This window comes from Palaemon carinicauda, chromosome 20, assembly GCF_036898095.1.
Source record: "Palaemon carinicauda isolate YSFRI2023 chromosome 20, ASM3689809v2, whole genome shotgun sequence".
NCBI lineage: Eukaryota > Metazoa > Arthropoda > Malacostraca > Decapoda > Palaemonidae > Palaemon > Palaemon carinicauda.
The window spans coordinates 44,963,314-44,979,481 of NC_090744.1; the positions used below are offsets into that span (position 1 = coordinate 44,963,314).

Consider the following 16,168-nt stretch of genomic DNA (forward strand, 5'->3'; position numbering starts at 1 on the left):
AAGCGAAAAATCTATTTTTGGGTGACATAGCCATGTCGTCCTGATGGACTCTCCCGTCTATTCTAGTTCAGCCTTTCAGGCCCCTCCCTGACCTACTGTATTGCAGAGATTGGTAGGAGCTGAGCTCAGGATGAAGACGAACGTGACGTCATTTAGCAATGGCGCCCGTTTGTTTACGTCTCAAGTACCAAAAGTAGCCACGAATGAGAGTAACTTTGGAACGGCTCCTCAGTTACTCAGCCTTCTTCCCATATCGAAGCGTTAACTCTATATGGGGTGCAGATAGCTATGTGGCATGTTAATACATGCGTCCCCTGCTGATATACGATATCCTAGAGGGAAACCTTTAGGGTACTCGCACCAGAAGTTAGAATTCTGTGATAACCTTTGGTTTAATTCTCTGGGAATATCCACTGTAGTTAAATATACCCTAGGAAGCTACTGAAGGAACCTTCCATCGGGACGACATGGCTATCTCACCCAAAAATACATTTTTTGCTTCGCTCAAAATCCGTTTTTTCGACCTTTTAGGCTTAGCCTAGCCGCATCAGCAAATCTGTTGGTCCGCCATGTTGCATTCGCTCGTGATCTCTCATGCTAGGACTGCGCAATCCATTGGAGCTCCCCTTTGCGAAGGGTGATCTCAACTTGTCGATGCGCCGACTTACCTGCTCTGCCGTTACCTCCTAGCCTCTGAGATTTCTTGATCGACCTGCCATTGGTACGCCATGTTGCATTCACTCGTGATCTGTCATGCTAGGACTGCGCAGTCCATTGGAACCCCCCTTTGCGAAGGGTGATCTCAACTTGTCGGTGTGCCGACTTACCTGCACTGCCGTTACCTCCTAGCCTCTGAGATTTCTCGATCGACCTGTGACAACCTATATTTGTTTTATACTGGCTTCGCCATCTCTAACGGTGTGGCATTTGTTTTAGTCTATCTAACTTTTCCTGGGATTCAGGGTGCGACGGCCTAGAATGTCTCTGTTTAAAGACTCTCCCTTGTTGGGAGAACCCTCGCATTGAACCCAGATTTCTTTCTGAGCCTGACATCCTTGCCGTCGCCTCTGTTCTGGGGATTGTTTTGGGAATGCTCATGTGGTGCATGGGTATAGCTACACCATGCCGTCACCTCTCCTTATATCCTAGCCTTTCTGGGACTGACATTGCATGAATTTTATCATTATGCTGCTGTGTATTAGCATTTGTTTGATTGGGGGGTTTGGTTCCCTCTGGGATCTGACCCTCCATGGCTGCCAGCATGCTTCTCCCTGAGGGGATAAGCTGTCAGACTGACGGCAGTGCCGGTACCTAATGGCTTTGCCACCACCTATCGGCACACTATCTTCTCCTATAGTACCTGTACCGGCGGTGTGTAGCTACTTACAGCAGTGCCACCACTGGCGACACAGCCTTCACCTATGGCAAGGTGTTTTTTGCAGAAATCCTTGCCGGTTATCTCCGCCACCCATAGGCACCATTACCTCTGACGGTATTGCCGTTATTTGCGGCGGGGCTAGCACTAGTCTATGGGAGTGGATGTCTGTACCAGTGCCTTAGGGTACATAGGACGCTGGCTGCAATGTCATTTTTCCCCTGGTGCTGCCGGTACTTCCGGCAACGCCGCTACCTCTAGGACACATGCTTTTCTGTCCTCTTTATCTGAGACTGCCTTACCCAGCCTAAGGTGGGTTCTCTACTGATTGTATGTGAATTCAACTACAGATCAACAGAAAGGCCTTACTCCTTCAACTTTTGAGGCTTCTTTACGTATGCTGGGCCTGGGAACCCCTTTTACGAAAGGGGCATTGGAATAACCACTTCATATAGTTATTGGGTTTCTATCAATTTGCCCATTCCCATCTGAGGGTGTGGATTGGATAGATGGGTGATAACTCTATATGCTAGTTCCTAATTCCAGGTCTTCCCTGAGTGAGGTTATCAACCTGTAATTATAGCCCTAGAGTTGCTATAGACTATTGCTCATTAATCGATGCGTCGATTGCTTAAACTATTAAGTTTACCCGTACTGTTGCCTTCTAATTAGCTATTTCTCTGCAGAGATATTAGGAGCGACGGTTCTTTCCATGAGCAACCGCCCCACCTCTTTGAGCTTATAGCAACCGACCCGACTCTTAGGAGGCTATTTATTCCAATCTAACATCGTTTAATAGGAGAATGGACATTTTGTACTTTATCTCTTCCTTTCTCTCCAACTGCATTTACACACAATTCGGGGATTACTATTCCCTCAATTGTCAGCATGGAATGTTACAAACCCATTTCTTTAAGCTTTTGGTGACTGTTAGAGGACTCAATGCTCATTTAAACTTTTTTCTCCTTACAGGCAGTGCTTACGACGGAGATGCACTGTAGAGTGCAGATTTGTGCCAGGACCGTGAGGCATCCTTGCGGTCACGATACTTGCTGCACACATGCGAAGTGTCAGAGGATGAAGGATCCAGTCTCGTACTGGGACCCTCAGGATTGCAGTGCTTGTAAGGACCTGCTTCACTCCGGATGTGTCTCGAAGGATACCTCCGATGACGACCGCGTGTTCTTCCAGCGGTCCCTTCGCACCTGGGTAAGAGGATTCAAGAAGAACTCGGATCCGAAGGCCCCTTACCTCCCCTCTAATGAGTGGAAGGATATCCTCTTGCCCAAAGCGGCACCTGATTCGGTTTTGGGCTACTTTAAGCCCAGACCCCTCCCAACGGTCCAGCTACAGGTCGACGAAGCGTAGGGGTGCGATGAGCCTAGACTCCGAGATGATGTCTACGGTCTCATCTCTCTCCCCGAGTAAGGAATTGGCTTTCCTTTCCATGGTGGAATCTGATGAAGAACCCCTCCCTTCGGTGGATGACTCTTACCTGCCGGAGGTGGATGATGCAAGTTTGGGGACCATCAAGGATTCAGTGGTGTCTACCACTTCAGCCCCCACTACGACAACGGCCTCCCTGTCTACGGTGACGACTACCTCTTCCGTGACGGGAGCTGTTCTTGCCTCTTTTCCCCCACCATCTCCTGCTGGGCTCATGGAGCCCCCTCAGTTCCCGAGTACCTCAGGTACTACAATGGATCCGGTATTTATGGCTAACATGAAAGCCTTCATGGAGGGGAATCAGCAATACCAGCTGATGATGTTCAAGGCCTTATGTGAAGAGATCCAGGCCTTGAAGAAACAAGTTGAGCCGACTAGGGATAAGCTCTTACCCTCCCAGCTACCTTATTGCATGCAACAAAATCCTTGGAGGTATGCTGTCATTCTCCACATTGGCAAAGGGCTGGGTTCCAGACCGGTGGCGGATCTGGACTTTTACCCCGACATTAATGCCTACCTCTTTTGCTACATGAGGCTAGCTGAGGGGGTTCCGTTGAGGGATAATACCATCCCTAAGGAAACGATCCTCCAGGAACACACAAGGGCCCAACACCTGGCGGTGAAGGAGATGAAGATGGCAGAGTGTATCAATACACAGCTTGGCGCCTTCGGTAAGAGGTGGGACACCTTCGTGGCTCCGGACAAAATGGTCTTCCCCTTTGCCTCGAAGGGCTACATGGCAGTGGAGAAAGCCATCCGTGAGGGTAAGCCTCTCCCAGCTTTGGAAGAGTGCAAACCAGTCTCACTTATCTCACCACAGGATGACGACCACTGGACCGATGTCCAGTTTACTTTTGCTGAGAGTAAACTGAATAATGATGCCGTTGGCTGCCAGTTTAATGAGAAGCTGAGTTGTCAGCATCGATGTCTCTGCAGTGCTTCATGGAGATGATGATCGAGAATTTTACAGATGCCCCAGCCTTTTCCTTGTTGGTGAAGACTCATCTCGTCACTTTTATGAATGATCTTTATGCTTTCTTTCAGGCCCGTAGAGCTTGTAGACAGCATGTATTTGCTGCCATCCCTCAGACTATCTACGCTGTACCCCAGCAAGGGGTAACACAGTCCCTGGCCTTCAACCCTGTGTATAAGCAAGGGTCGTCTTCCTTTCGTTTTCCCAAGAAAGAAAAAGGGGGCAGAGACCATCCTGACAGAGGTGGCAAGTACAGGGGTTGTGGACATCGAGATGACAGAGGAGGAAGAGGTTCACGTCCTCAACACAAACAATGAAGGTCTCTCGGTTGGGGGACGGCTGGTCTTGTTCAAGGACTGTTGGTCCTTCAGTCCTTGGGCACAGAGCATCATTTCCAACAGCTTGGGTTGGAAGTGGAAACAAAGGCCACCAAAGCTCAGGAGATCCTTCCAGAAAACAACACCTCATCTGGAACAATATGTACAAGACCTTCTGAAGAGAAGAGTTATCCGTTGCACGAGATCTATGAGATTTCAAAATCGTCTATTTTGCGGGCCAAAGAAAGATTCGAGCATACCGCGAACTATTCTCGGCTTGTCCCTTCTAAACCTATTAGTTCAGTGAGACAGGTTCCGGATGCTACCTATATCTCAGGTACGGTCCTTACGACCCCTAGAGGCTTACACCATCTCTATAGATCTTACCCACGATTATTGCCATCATCCGATAGGTTGACGCTTCTCCCCCTATCTTGGTTTCAGCCTGGAGAGAAAGGGCTATGTATTCAGAGCTATGCCATTTGAGTTCAACATAGCTCCAAGGATTTTCACGAAGCTTACCGACACAATTGTACAACAACTTCGGGAGACAGACCTTCAAGTTGCATCGTACCTGGACGACTGGTTAGTGTGAGCTCCTTCGGCACTGGAGTACTCAGAAGCTGTCGCTAGTGTTGTACGGTTCCTTCAGTCCCTCGGATTTCAGATCAACTTCAAGAAATCAAGACTGGCCCCAGTTCACAACTTCCAGAGGTTGGAGATTTATTGGAACCTCAAGTCTCACTCCCTATCTATTCCTCCCTCCAAGAAAGGAAATAGCAAAGTCAATCAGGTCCCTGATCAAGTCAGGGACGATCACTAGGCGACGCCAGGAGAGGGTTCTAGGATCTTTACAATTTGTGTTGGTATCGAACCCTGTCCTCAAGGTACGACTCAAGGATGCAAGCAGAGTTTGGAAAAGGAGAGCCTTCAAAGCTCTTCGCGATCATCAGAAGCAGACTCCGGTTTTACTGCGCAAGCAACTTCGACCGTGGTCCACTGCCAAAAGTCTTTCACAGACGTTGCCGTTGCGCTTTCCTTCTCCAGTAGTGACACTTCATACGGATGCCTCGTTGGATGGTTGAGGGGGTCATACCCCGCTCAAGAAAATGCAAGGTCGTTGGTCTCAGAAATTTCAACAATTCCACATCAATATTCTGGAGGCCATGGCAGTCTTCTTGTCCCTCAAGAAATTACACATGAAGAAGAACATTCATATCCATCTAGTCCTCGACAGCAAGGTGATAGTCCACTGCATCAACAGACAAGGGTCGACGCGTCTCCCCAAATAAACCACGTAATTATAGCCGTCTTCACGTAGGCTCAGAATAAGGTTGGCACCTGTCAGCATCCCACGTTCAGGGAGTAAGAAATGTGATGGCGGATTCCCTCTCTCGGATAAAACCTCTAGAGACAGAGCGGTCTCTCGACAAAAAATTATTCTGTTTTGTGCAGGATCATGTCCCTGGATTTCAAATGGATCTGATTGCGATGAGTCTCAACAAGAAACTTCCCTGCTATGTAGCACCGCCACCGAACGTGGATCAAGCAGCAGTGGGAATGGACGTGATGTCCCTGGATTGGAATCGTTGGACGACGATTTACCTGTTCCCATTGTTCAACCTCCTCATGAAGGTTCTGGACAGGCTTCAATCTTTCAAAGGAACGACAGTTCTGGTGGCCCCTCTGTGGCCAAAGAGCAACTGGTTTCCCATGGTCACAGAATTGAACCACAAGTTGAGTGCTGTTCCCCAACCTGATTCTGTCCCAGGAGGTACAGTAGGAGATTGTCTACGCTTCATCATGAAGAACGAACAGCCTTTATCTTATGATCTTTCCACCCTACCCCTGGAAAAGAAGTTCCAAATTCATCGTGATAAGTTGGAATTTGCGGAAAACTATAAGTCGTCTACCACCATGACTCAGTATGAAGCGTCATGGAAAAAATGGATCAAATACGTCAAAGACAAGAATCCAGGGTCAATTACTATGGATTTTTGTTTAGGTTTCCTAATTGATTTGCACGCTCAAAGTCTAGCTTCCTCCATGATTTCGTCGTACAAATTGGCCCTTCCTAGACCTATACTATATGCCTTTGAGGTTGACTTTAACTCGGATCTCTTCAACAAAATTCCGAAGGCTTCTGCAAAGCTACGGCCGTCGGCTCTACCGAAGCCTATTTCTTGGTCTTTGGACAAAGTTGTGCAATTCGCGTCGGACATAGACAATCGAACGGCTTCTATTTGTGATCTCACTCAGAAAGTCATCTTTTTAATTGCGATGGCTTCCGGTGCCCGTGTTAGTGAAATTGTGGCACTTTCTGGAGACGATGGCCACATTGAATTTGTGGATAATGGTGAGGTTAATTTATACCCTGATCCTACTTTCTAGCTAAGAATGAACTTCCCTCTAAATGTTGGGGTCCATGGAAAATGGTTCCCCTACCAGGTGATCCCTCCATGTGTCCAGTGCAGTGTTTAAAAGTGTATTTATTAAGAACAGTGCAGTTTAAGGGGGGTCAATTGTTTAAGGGGGAAAACAGTGGGGTCTGATTTGTCTCTGAAACAGTTAACAGCAAAAATTACTTACTTTATACGAAGAGCTGACCCGGCTTGTATGCCATCGGATCACGACCCTGGGAAAGTGGCTTCCTCCTTGAACTTTTTCCAGTATATGTCCTTTGAGGGACTGCAGGCATATACTGTTTGGAAGTCCACTAGGGTTTTCTTCAGGCATTACCTGAAGCAATGGGAGGAGATACGCCATTTTGTGGTGGCTGCGGGAAGTGTTATCAAACAGCTGCAATGACGTAGCCCACAGTGCGTCCTAGTGCACTCTTCCAGCTCGTTATTAGCAATAAGTAAACAATTGGTTTTTGCTTCAAGGAAAAAAGAAAAAATGCAATTAATCATTTACTTTTCAGGTTCACATGTGTCTCTCCGATGCGATGGTTGTTCCTTCAGTGGTACAACCTAACTGTCTAAAGGTTGGTTAAGCTATATCTCATTTGGTTCAGGTGATTACCCCTTTTTTTGTACATGTGTGATCATGTATCTATTGATCAAGTTTATCTTGTCATAAATTCCCTACAGTTCCTTATGTCATGCATTTGTCCCCTAATGTTATCTTATGTCTGGGTATGGATGGGATGTATTTACTTTTGTACATAAATTTTCCAAATGCTGTTAATGATGATTGCTTGTTAACCTTTGCACTAATTCTTGTGAATAAAAGGCTGTACATTGTTACATGCCTTTTATTTTATGCCCTATTGTTATGCTTATAATTACCTTGGTGGTAATGAATTTAGTGTGCCTCCTTATTATTATCCTTCTTGAACATAATTGGATTTATTTCTCCTGGCAGGTATTGGTTAAATATGTCTTACCTACGATGCCTCCTTCAGTTTTGGGTTCCTTAGGGTTCCTGACACTAAACTCAGTTGATTTTCCTATTGCAGAGGGCGGTCCTTTTGGTTCTTATTGCCTCCTTGTCGGACCATCATACTTGTCAATACTGCCTCCGAACTGTTCTGGGATATATAGTTGAGAGTGATACCTATGCCTTGTCAGAGTAATCCTGTAAGTGCATTTCAGTATTGGGACTTCTCTCATTGAGGCTTCCTATCAAGTCATAGGTAATTCTCTGGTACACTTCCATCAGGATGACATGGCTTGAGCCCCAAAAAACGGATTTTGACGTAGGAAAAATTTATTTTTGGGTGAGATAGCCATGTCGTTCTGATGGCCCAACCGTTACGTTGTCCCTCCCCGTTGCCTCGTAGGATGCCTCTTTACACAGTAGTTACGCTGCTATGTGGAATGGCGTCATCAATGATGAACAGTACCATGAGAGGAGAGGATATGTAAAGGTTCCTCACTTATCCTTCTCCCTAGTTTTCTAGACTGGGTTAAATCTATTAGGGGTGCAGATATCTATGGTTATCTACGGATACGTCCCTGATTATACACGATATCTTAGGGTAGTCGTTCCAGGGGTTAGAACCCTGTGATACCTGACGGTAATTCTCTTGTAATATCACTCGCAGAAATATTATACAGTATGAAAGCTGCCGGAAGGACCTTCCATCAGGATGACATGGCTATCTCACCCAAAAATAGATTTTTCCAATGTCAAAATCCATTTTATCAATGCTAAAGTAAACAGTTTCTTTAGTTAAGAACTTTAGGATTATTGTTTTTTATTTTACAAATTATAAATCTTTAGCATTCTGGCTAGTACAGTGATAACGTATTTGGCTAGCATTTGCATGGTAGCAGATCGATCTCAGCCAGGGACCGAGAGTTCAAACTATTTTCTAGGGAGGCCACTGCTGTGGTTAGGCACCACAGCGGGGATCAGGGCTTGCCCGGCTTACATTCTGGTGATTATCTATTCTGAGGAAACTGGAACTGAACCAGACACTTTTCACCTTTATTTCATTTGTTTATTTTATCTATTTTTTTTTTTTTTTTTTTTTTTTTTGCAGAATAGTGTTCGCAAAATTTTTATATCACCCTTAATAATGTTGATATCACTAAACTCCATAACTTAACTAATTAGTTTGCATCACTTGGGCTTGGGTGAATGTAAAATTTTTATCTAGAACTGTGTTTATTAATGTTAATTTCACAGTCTTTCAGTTCAGAATTCCAGGATTATGTATTGCCTTTTAAGCTTTTTTATCTAAATAACCCTTATTTCGTCTTTTCCATATTAGTGTTGGTAAAACATTTGTATTTCCCTCAATAATGTTAGATGTAAGGCAAATAAGAAGAATGACCAAATAGAAATAAAATCGAAAGCCAGAAAGTGGGAAACTGAAAAATAGAAGGAATTGGAAAGTAAAGTGAACTTAGAAATATACGGAAAGTGGAAGAGAAAAATTAAAGAGGAGAAAACATATGACAATACATTTGCATTGTAAGGACAATGTCTTACAGCATTTTTACTCTACGAATTCCCTTTTTTTACCTATACATATTTTCCTGTTATTTCCTTGTAAATGTTATTTATAGCATCGTGTGGAGAATCATCTCTTCTTTTAATTCATGTATCATTCATCATTATATGTTAATGCTGGGCCTTGCTATTTGTAAATATGTTAATGTAAAGAAACACAAATGCCCAGCCTATTTTACATGTCTGAGGCGGGCAGTCACCTGCCCCAGGGGGCCTTGCTACTTATCCGTCTGCAGACCTCTATGTCAATCACCTGTTCTGAGAATAAAGCATCAGTCGGCTATGACCTGTCTTCCCCTCACAATTGGTGACCCATTGAGTTTCCCTTAACGGACTTGACACGGCAACCTCGAAATAGATTGTTTGGGCTCACGACTCCACACGCCAAAAAATGCCACTAACATACTTACTACGGCGCAAAATAACTTGCGTTCTGCCGTTCTTCCTTGCAGTTTGCCATGGCATTAACGATAACTCAACAGCTCGGAAAACCTCTCTCCGTTAACGGACTAAATACGGCTCAAGAGAATGGCAGACTCAGATGTCAATAGTTCTACGACCCTCGCAGCCAAGGGGCAATGCGCGATCGTAACTCAAATCATGCAGGTGGTGATGGGCCACAAGTTACACCTGCCTCCTTTCACACCTGATACGGCCACGGTATGGTTCCAGAGAGCCGAGACCCACTTCAGGCTCGCAAACGTGACAGACGAGGTAAGGATGGCCAACATGGTGATGGCGATGCTCTCGGCAGACACGTTCAAGAAAATATTGTCCTGGTTGAGGCAGAGACCAGGAGCCCTATGTTACACCGTGCTGAAAAAGAAACTGTCAAAAGTCTACAGCCTCCCCGCGACTCTGAGAGCCCAGCGTGCCCTCGACCTGATGTCAACCCGCCTCGGCGACAATCTCCCATCGGAGGCCTGGGACGAGCTCTTGGACCTGCTGCAGCTGGACGAGTTGGACAGCAGTGGGCGGCTTAAAGAAGTCAGCTTGACCCGAGAAATATTCCTGCGCAGACTTCTAAAGAATGTCCGCGCCCAGTTAGAAGGTGCCGAAGACCTGGACATGCCCTCTTTGGTAGGAAAGGCCAACAAGGTCCACCTGGTGGCCCGGGCCTCCAGATACGCTGCCACTGTCTTGATCAACTCCGTGACAGAGTACGAATAGTGTCCCTCAGAATCAGAGGAGGCAGGGGTCCTTGCGGTCTATGACCGGAGACCTCACCAACAACGACCCCGGCACCCACCGCGTTGCTACCAGCATCAACAGTACCGAGAAGAAAATAAACAACAAGCCCCCGACCAATCAAGATGATGCTACTACCACCGCATATGGGGGAAAAGGGCAGTAAAATGTGCCTGGCCATGCTTTTTTCCAAAAAAACTTATTAGGCAACCACATCTACAAGAAGCCACGGAACCTTTGAAATCCGACCCCTTGGGTTTCTACATCCACAATGGAAACTCAGGGAAAAGGTTCCTAGTGGATACCGGCACTTCAGTCTCTACATTCCCGCATACGAAGCATGACAACGGCCACCCAATCAGACAACGGGACCGCACTGGTTGCCGCAAACGGCAGCCCCCATCCCCTGTTATGGGCCGAGAACGCTGAAGTTATCATTCAGGGGCCAAGAGTTCAGCTGGCCTTTCCTGATTGCAGACATCAAGACACCACTCCTAGGCGCTGATTTTTTCGCGCACCACGGTCTGTTAGTAGACGTGCGTCGGAAATGACTTGTCGACCAAGAGACCTACCAGTCCCACCAACTCTCCTTCAGGCCTAGTACTCCCCGCAAATGCTCCGTCACACACAGCAAGTACAACCGCCTCTTGTAGGAGTTCCCTGAAGTCTTCAAGCCTGAATGACAATTGGAGGGAATTCCCGCCAACCACGGGATATATCACCGCATATCTACGACGGGCCCACCAACTCACTCCAAATTCAGACGTCTGCCACCACAGAAACTACAGGATGCCAAAACGCTTTCCTCAAGATGGAGCGAATGGGAGTATGTAAAATGGCATCCAGCCCATGGCCCTCACCACCACACATAGTCAAGAAATCCGACGGCAGTTGGAGACCTTGATTACAGACGTCTGAATCTGGTTACAACAACTGACCACTAACCCCTACCCAACGTGCAGGACCTCACCGGGACCCTCCTTGGGGCTACAATTTTTACCAAAATGGACCTCTGAAATCAAACTTCCAGGTCCCAGTACATCCCGACGACATTCCCAAGACAGCCATAATAACCCCATTCGGATCGTACGTTTTCGCATACTCAACGTTCTGTCTCAGAAATGCCGGGGAAACCTTCCAGTGCCTAATGGACAGCATCCTGGGGGACCTACCTTTCTGTGCTGTAGATGTCGATGACATTCTGGTGTTCTCCAAGTCCCAGGACGAACATTTTCAGCACGTAAGAACAGTGTTGATGCGATTACAAGAAAACAACCTCGTAGTATGTTTTGACAAATGCACTTTCGGGGCCGAGAAGGTAGAATTCCTGGGACACGAATTGTCAAAGGAGGGGGTGCGCCCTTTGACATCGAAGATCGACGCGGTCAGCAAGTTCCCGACGCCAACCACCGTAAAAGGTCTACAGGAGTTGATTGGCATGGCAAATTATTATAGGAGGTTCCTGCACTACATCGCGGGCATCATGACTCCCCTGTTCAGCGTCCTGAAGGGAAGGCCAAAGAAACTGCAATGGGATCCTCCTGAACAAGAGGCCTTCGAGTAAACAAAGGTCGCCCTCTGCGGAGCCACGACCTTGTCCTACCAGGACCCCAAGGCCCCACTCAGACTGTGGCTAGATGAAGCACACAAACTGCCTAGTGTCCAAATGCTGACCACAATCCAACGTTCACTATGCAGAAAGGTAAAACGGTGGAATACCCAAAAATCTCAGTAACAGGTCAAGAGAACTGGGCACTGAGCACCACCCCTTGATTTTATCCTGGGCAAGGGGACCCAGCTAGAACTGTAGTTGCTTAATATTATTCAGAGGTAAGCCGTTTTCAAGTTATTTAAGTACTAAACATTATTAGAGGAAACAAAAAAAAAAAGGAAAAAAAAAACAATGATACTAAGGAAAAAAAAGACTAAATTAGTGGCTGAGAAGGGGACATCTACAGGGGAAGGAAACACTTCCAGTTCATAAGCTAAACAGAAAAAATAATTCTATTTCATTTCTGAGTGAAAAAAAAAATACAATACTGTAATATGCTGATTCAGGTTATGTTTAACCTATTTTGAGTGAAATTAATAGACTAAAAGATGTTTAAAATACAAAGCTAAATGAACACCTATGGTACAATGAATTCCACAGTTCCTTAGGGGTTCTATATCTTATTCTTCATATTTTTACAAGGGTATTTCAAAGATAGTTATGAAACTCTTGTAACACACTAGAGAGCATATGAAAAGGTACCCTTCTCTACCATGAAGGCTAAACTTCAATTGCGTAGATGCCATACCAGGTGTATGGGTCAAGAATCCTAGGATTTTATATAGATAGCAGCAAAGCCACTTCTTTAACATCAAGGATGCTATTCACAATTTATGCTGCAAACGAAGCCAACTTGGGTACTAGTTCAATAAACATCATCAAGAAATGTCTAAATTGTTTCACTGCATCATTGTTGAGAATCTATTCCTTGCTGGATCACTATACCAAGTTCACAGTAGTTTATAAGGTAGAGGAATGTTCACATCACTCCAATAATTCTATGGGTTAACAGGATACACAGAGTATGCCTGATATAGATTCGTTCCTGTTGTCCACTGTCTTGGTTAATTCGTAACAGTTTTTGTGAAATCCCTCACACTTGGGAATTTCTGTTAATATGCACAGTCAAATGTTTGCAGAATGCTTCTCTACTTGACTGTAATTCTAATTAGAATCTCAAAGCAAACCTGCTTTTAACAGTCTTCAACAGGCTGACCAGCAACATAAACAGGTGTAGGATTATGCAAGGTTACTCTTATTCTAGTACCTCTACTTATCTCCTTACTGGGGGTAGGGTCTTTCTGTCATTACCTATTAAAAGAAACAATAACAGATCAAGCTATTTTTGGGGGGCGCTGCACATGAGGGTTAACAAAAATACTGAAACATGAATAAATTTGACAATTTGTTACGTATTTTGCCTGACATTAAAAACAATGATTTTTTCACACAAACCATAATTCATTGTAACGTCACTTGGCAGCCATATCTGAATTCGGCTGCACCATCACCTACGTGCTAGGGAACAAGAACCCGGTGGCCAATGCCCTCTCACGGATAAACATTAACTCCATCCACATCGGGGTGAACTACAGTGTCATTGCTCACGAGCAATCAACCGACCCTGCAACGGCAGATGCAAGAGCCTCTCCGACGTCATTGCAGTGGGAAGACGTTGAAATAAGCCCTAACGGCCCCAAACTACTGTGCAACACAAGCACGGTTCATCCCCGACCTTTAATACCACCATCAAGGCGACGGGCAATATTTGATGTCGTCCACAGCCTCTCTCACCCATCAACGAGGAGGACCACCAAGCTTATGATGGAAAAATTCATATGGCCAGGCATTAGGAAAGATTCACGCAAATGGGCACGGACGTGCACGGCGTGCCAAACCAATAAAGTCAGCCAACACACCGATTCAGCACCTTCCCACAACCCAGACAACAATTCGGCCATATCCTCGTAGACGTGGTAGGTCCCCTACCGCATTCAGGTGGCGCCCGATATCTACTGACCATCATCGATCGCTCAACGAGATGGTTGGAGGCAACACCTATGGCCAAATCATCTACGGACGCATGCGCCCAAGCTCTCCTCTCCAGGTGGGTCAGTCGTTTTAGGGTGCCCGACGACATGACGACCGACAGGCATCCCTCGCCCGTCTAATGGGAACTAATCTACACAGCACAACCGCCTACAACCCGGCAGCAAACAGCATGGTCGAAAGAAGCCATCATTCCCTGAAGGCGGCATTAATGGCCAGATGTACAAACGAACATTGGGTCCATCAACTACCATGGGTCCTCGGCCTCTGCACAGCCCCAAGGTCCGATGGCGACGCCTCTCCCGGCCGAGAAGGTGTATGGCAAAACACTCGTTGTTCCAAAAGAATTATTCCCCGCTGAGCCGAGCTACGACGATGTCAGTATCGCCTGCCTATGGGAAAAAGCGGGAAAATTCATGCCCTACCGCAAGATGTACAAGATGTACAGGGACAGAACTAAGCACTACCGACCAACTTCCCTGAACACCTGCCCATATGTCTTCATATGGCAGGACGACTACCGCCCTCCACTGACTCGGCCATACAAGGGGCCCTAGAGAAGACGTAAAATGCCTTCAAAATCATGGTACACGGGACGAAAGATTGGATAACAGTGGACAGCTTAAAACAGGTGCGCACCGAAGACAATGAACTTCACGTGTAACAAGGGTGACAACCTTGCATACCTCCCCAAAACAAGACTGAGGAATCCAGGGCAAGACACACTAAATGCAGTCCAGGAAGACCGCAAACAGCAGTCGAACCCCCCAGACGCCACGAACGGGGCGGCAACCTGCAGTCACAAGACGTAAGCACAGGGATTGCTGACGATAGTCCACTGACGCTGATATCCCAAAGAAGAGGCTGTCTAAAACCACCAGCATGCTAGAGACTGATATTTTGTGTTTGATTTTATTTTTGCCTGTTCTCTCCTGTCATCCAATCATTAAAAGGTTTTTTAATGATTTTCTTGGGGGGGAGGAGTATTTGTAAGGACAATGTCCTACAGCATTTTTACTCTACGAATTTCCTTTTTCACCTATACATATTTTCCTGTTATTTAATTGTAAATGTTATTTATATCATCATATGCAGAATCATCTCTTCTTTTCATTCATGTATCATCATCATTGTATGTTGATGCTGGGCCTTGCTATTTGTAAATATGTCAACGTAAAGAAACACAAATACCCAGCATATTTTACCTCTCTGCGGCAGTCAGTCACCTGCCCCAGGGGCCTTACTACTTACTCGTTTGCAGACATCTATGTCATCACCTGTTCTGAGAATAATAGAGTAAAACTATTCATTAAAATAGGCCTCAGAACAACTGACGTTTCTGACAAATCACTGCCTACACATACCATGAGATGCAGATGTAAGGAGTGCAAGATTGCATCTGATAAGTGCTTGAAGTACTTCAGGACCCTAAAAGTCACCAGTGAGCCGGATGTACCCCTACCTGAGCGAAGGAAGAGCCCAGAACACCCTTCTCCAGTGCTTCCTACACCCCAGCCATCACCTGCCACAACTCCAAGGACTGAAAATACACCCCAATCCTCGCCTGCACCTTCAACTCCACTGCAGACAGATGCAGCAACAGCTATGCTTCCAATCTCAGCGCCTGAGACTTCCACAGCCATGGAAACAGATCCTGCTGAGACCCAAGCAGTCCCTCAGAGAAACCATTCCCTGGACTGTAATTGCACTGTCTGCCTCACCCAACTCCTGAAGGAAGCCTCTGTCATTGCCGCCAGTATTCCAACACCTAAGAAGGGAGACAAGAAGCCACTCCCAAAGTTTAAGCCACAACAAACTGACAGCTCCATCTCCTATGTCACCGTTGCTGCCATGGCTGCCAAGTCTGGTATGTGAATCACAGCCAGACCTAACCGGAAGGGAGAGATTATTATCTCCTCAAAAGACCAGGAAACTGCCAGATCACTCCATGATGACCCCTCCCTGACACTGCTCGACCCTGCCCTGATCCAGAGGAAAGCTGTAGTCGCCAGATATCATGTAACCATGCCTCTCACCATTGCCACATCTTGCAACAGCATCGACGAGGCGGTGCGCTTCAAAAACAAGAATGATATCCTTGTCAGTAAGCTGATAGCCACCTTCATCAGTCCGGTGCCTTCCTCGCTGGATCTAGGAATTTGGGGAACCTTCCCTATCCAGGAGTACATGCCTGAACCCCTCAGATGCTTCCGCTGTTAGCGATACGGACATCACAGGGAGGGTTGTAAAGGACCCACCATCTGCGGAGTCTGCAGCCAGCGCAACAACACAGAAATGTGTATCCT

At 46.2% G+C, this 16,168-nt stretch overlaps 1 protein-coding gene across 1 annotated transcript; it reads left to right on the plus strand.

Annotated features, from left to right (window-relative positions):
* Positions 1 to 15,227: 15,227 nt before the first annotated feature.
* Positions 15,228 to 15,737, plus strand: LOC137659755 (putative uncharacterized protein DDB_G0290521). Its single transcript, XM_068394566.1, has one exon. The coding sequence runs from the start codon at positions 15,228 to 15,230 to the stop codon at positions 15,735 to 15,737; it is 510 nt and encodes a 169-aa protein (XP_068250667.1).
* The last annotated feature ends 431 nt before the right edge of the window (positions 15,738 to 16,168 follow it).

Bases quoted from the DNA above. Each gene is read 5' to 3' on its own strand.
- LOC137659755 (XM_068394566.1), top strand. From the start codon at position 15,228: ATGAGATGCAGATGTAAGGAGTGCAAGATTGCATCTGATAAGTGCTTG.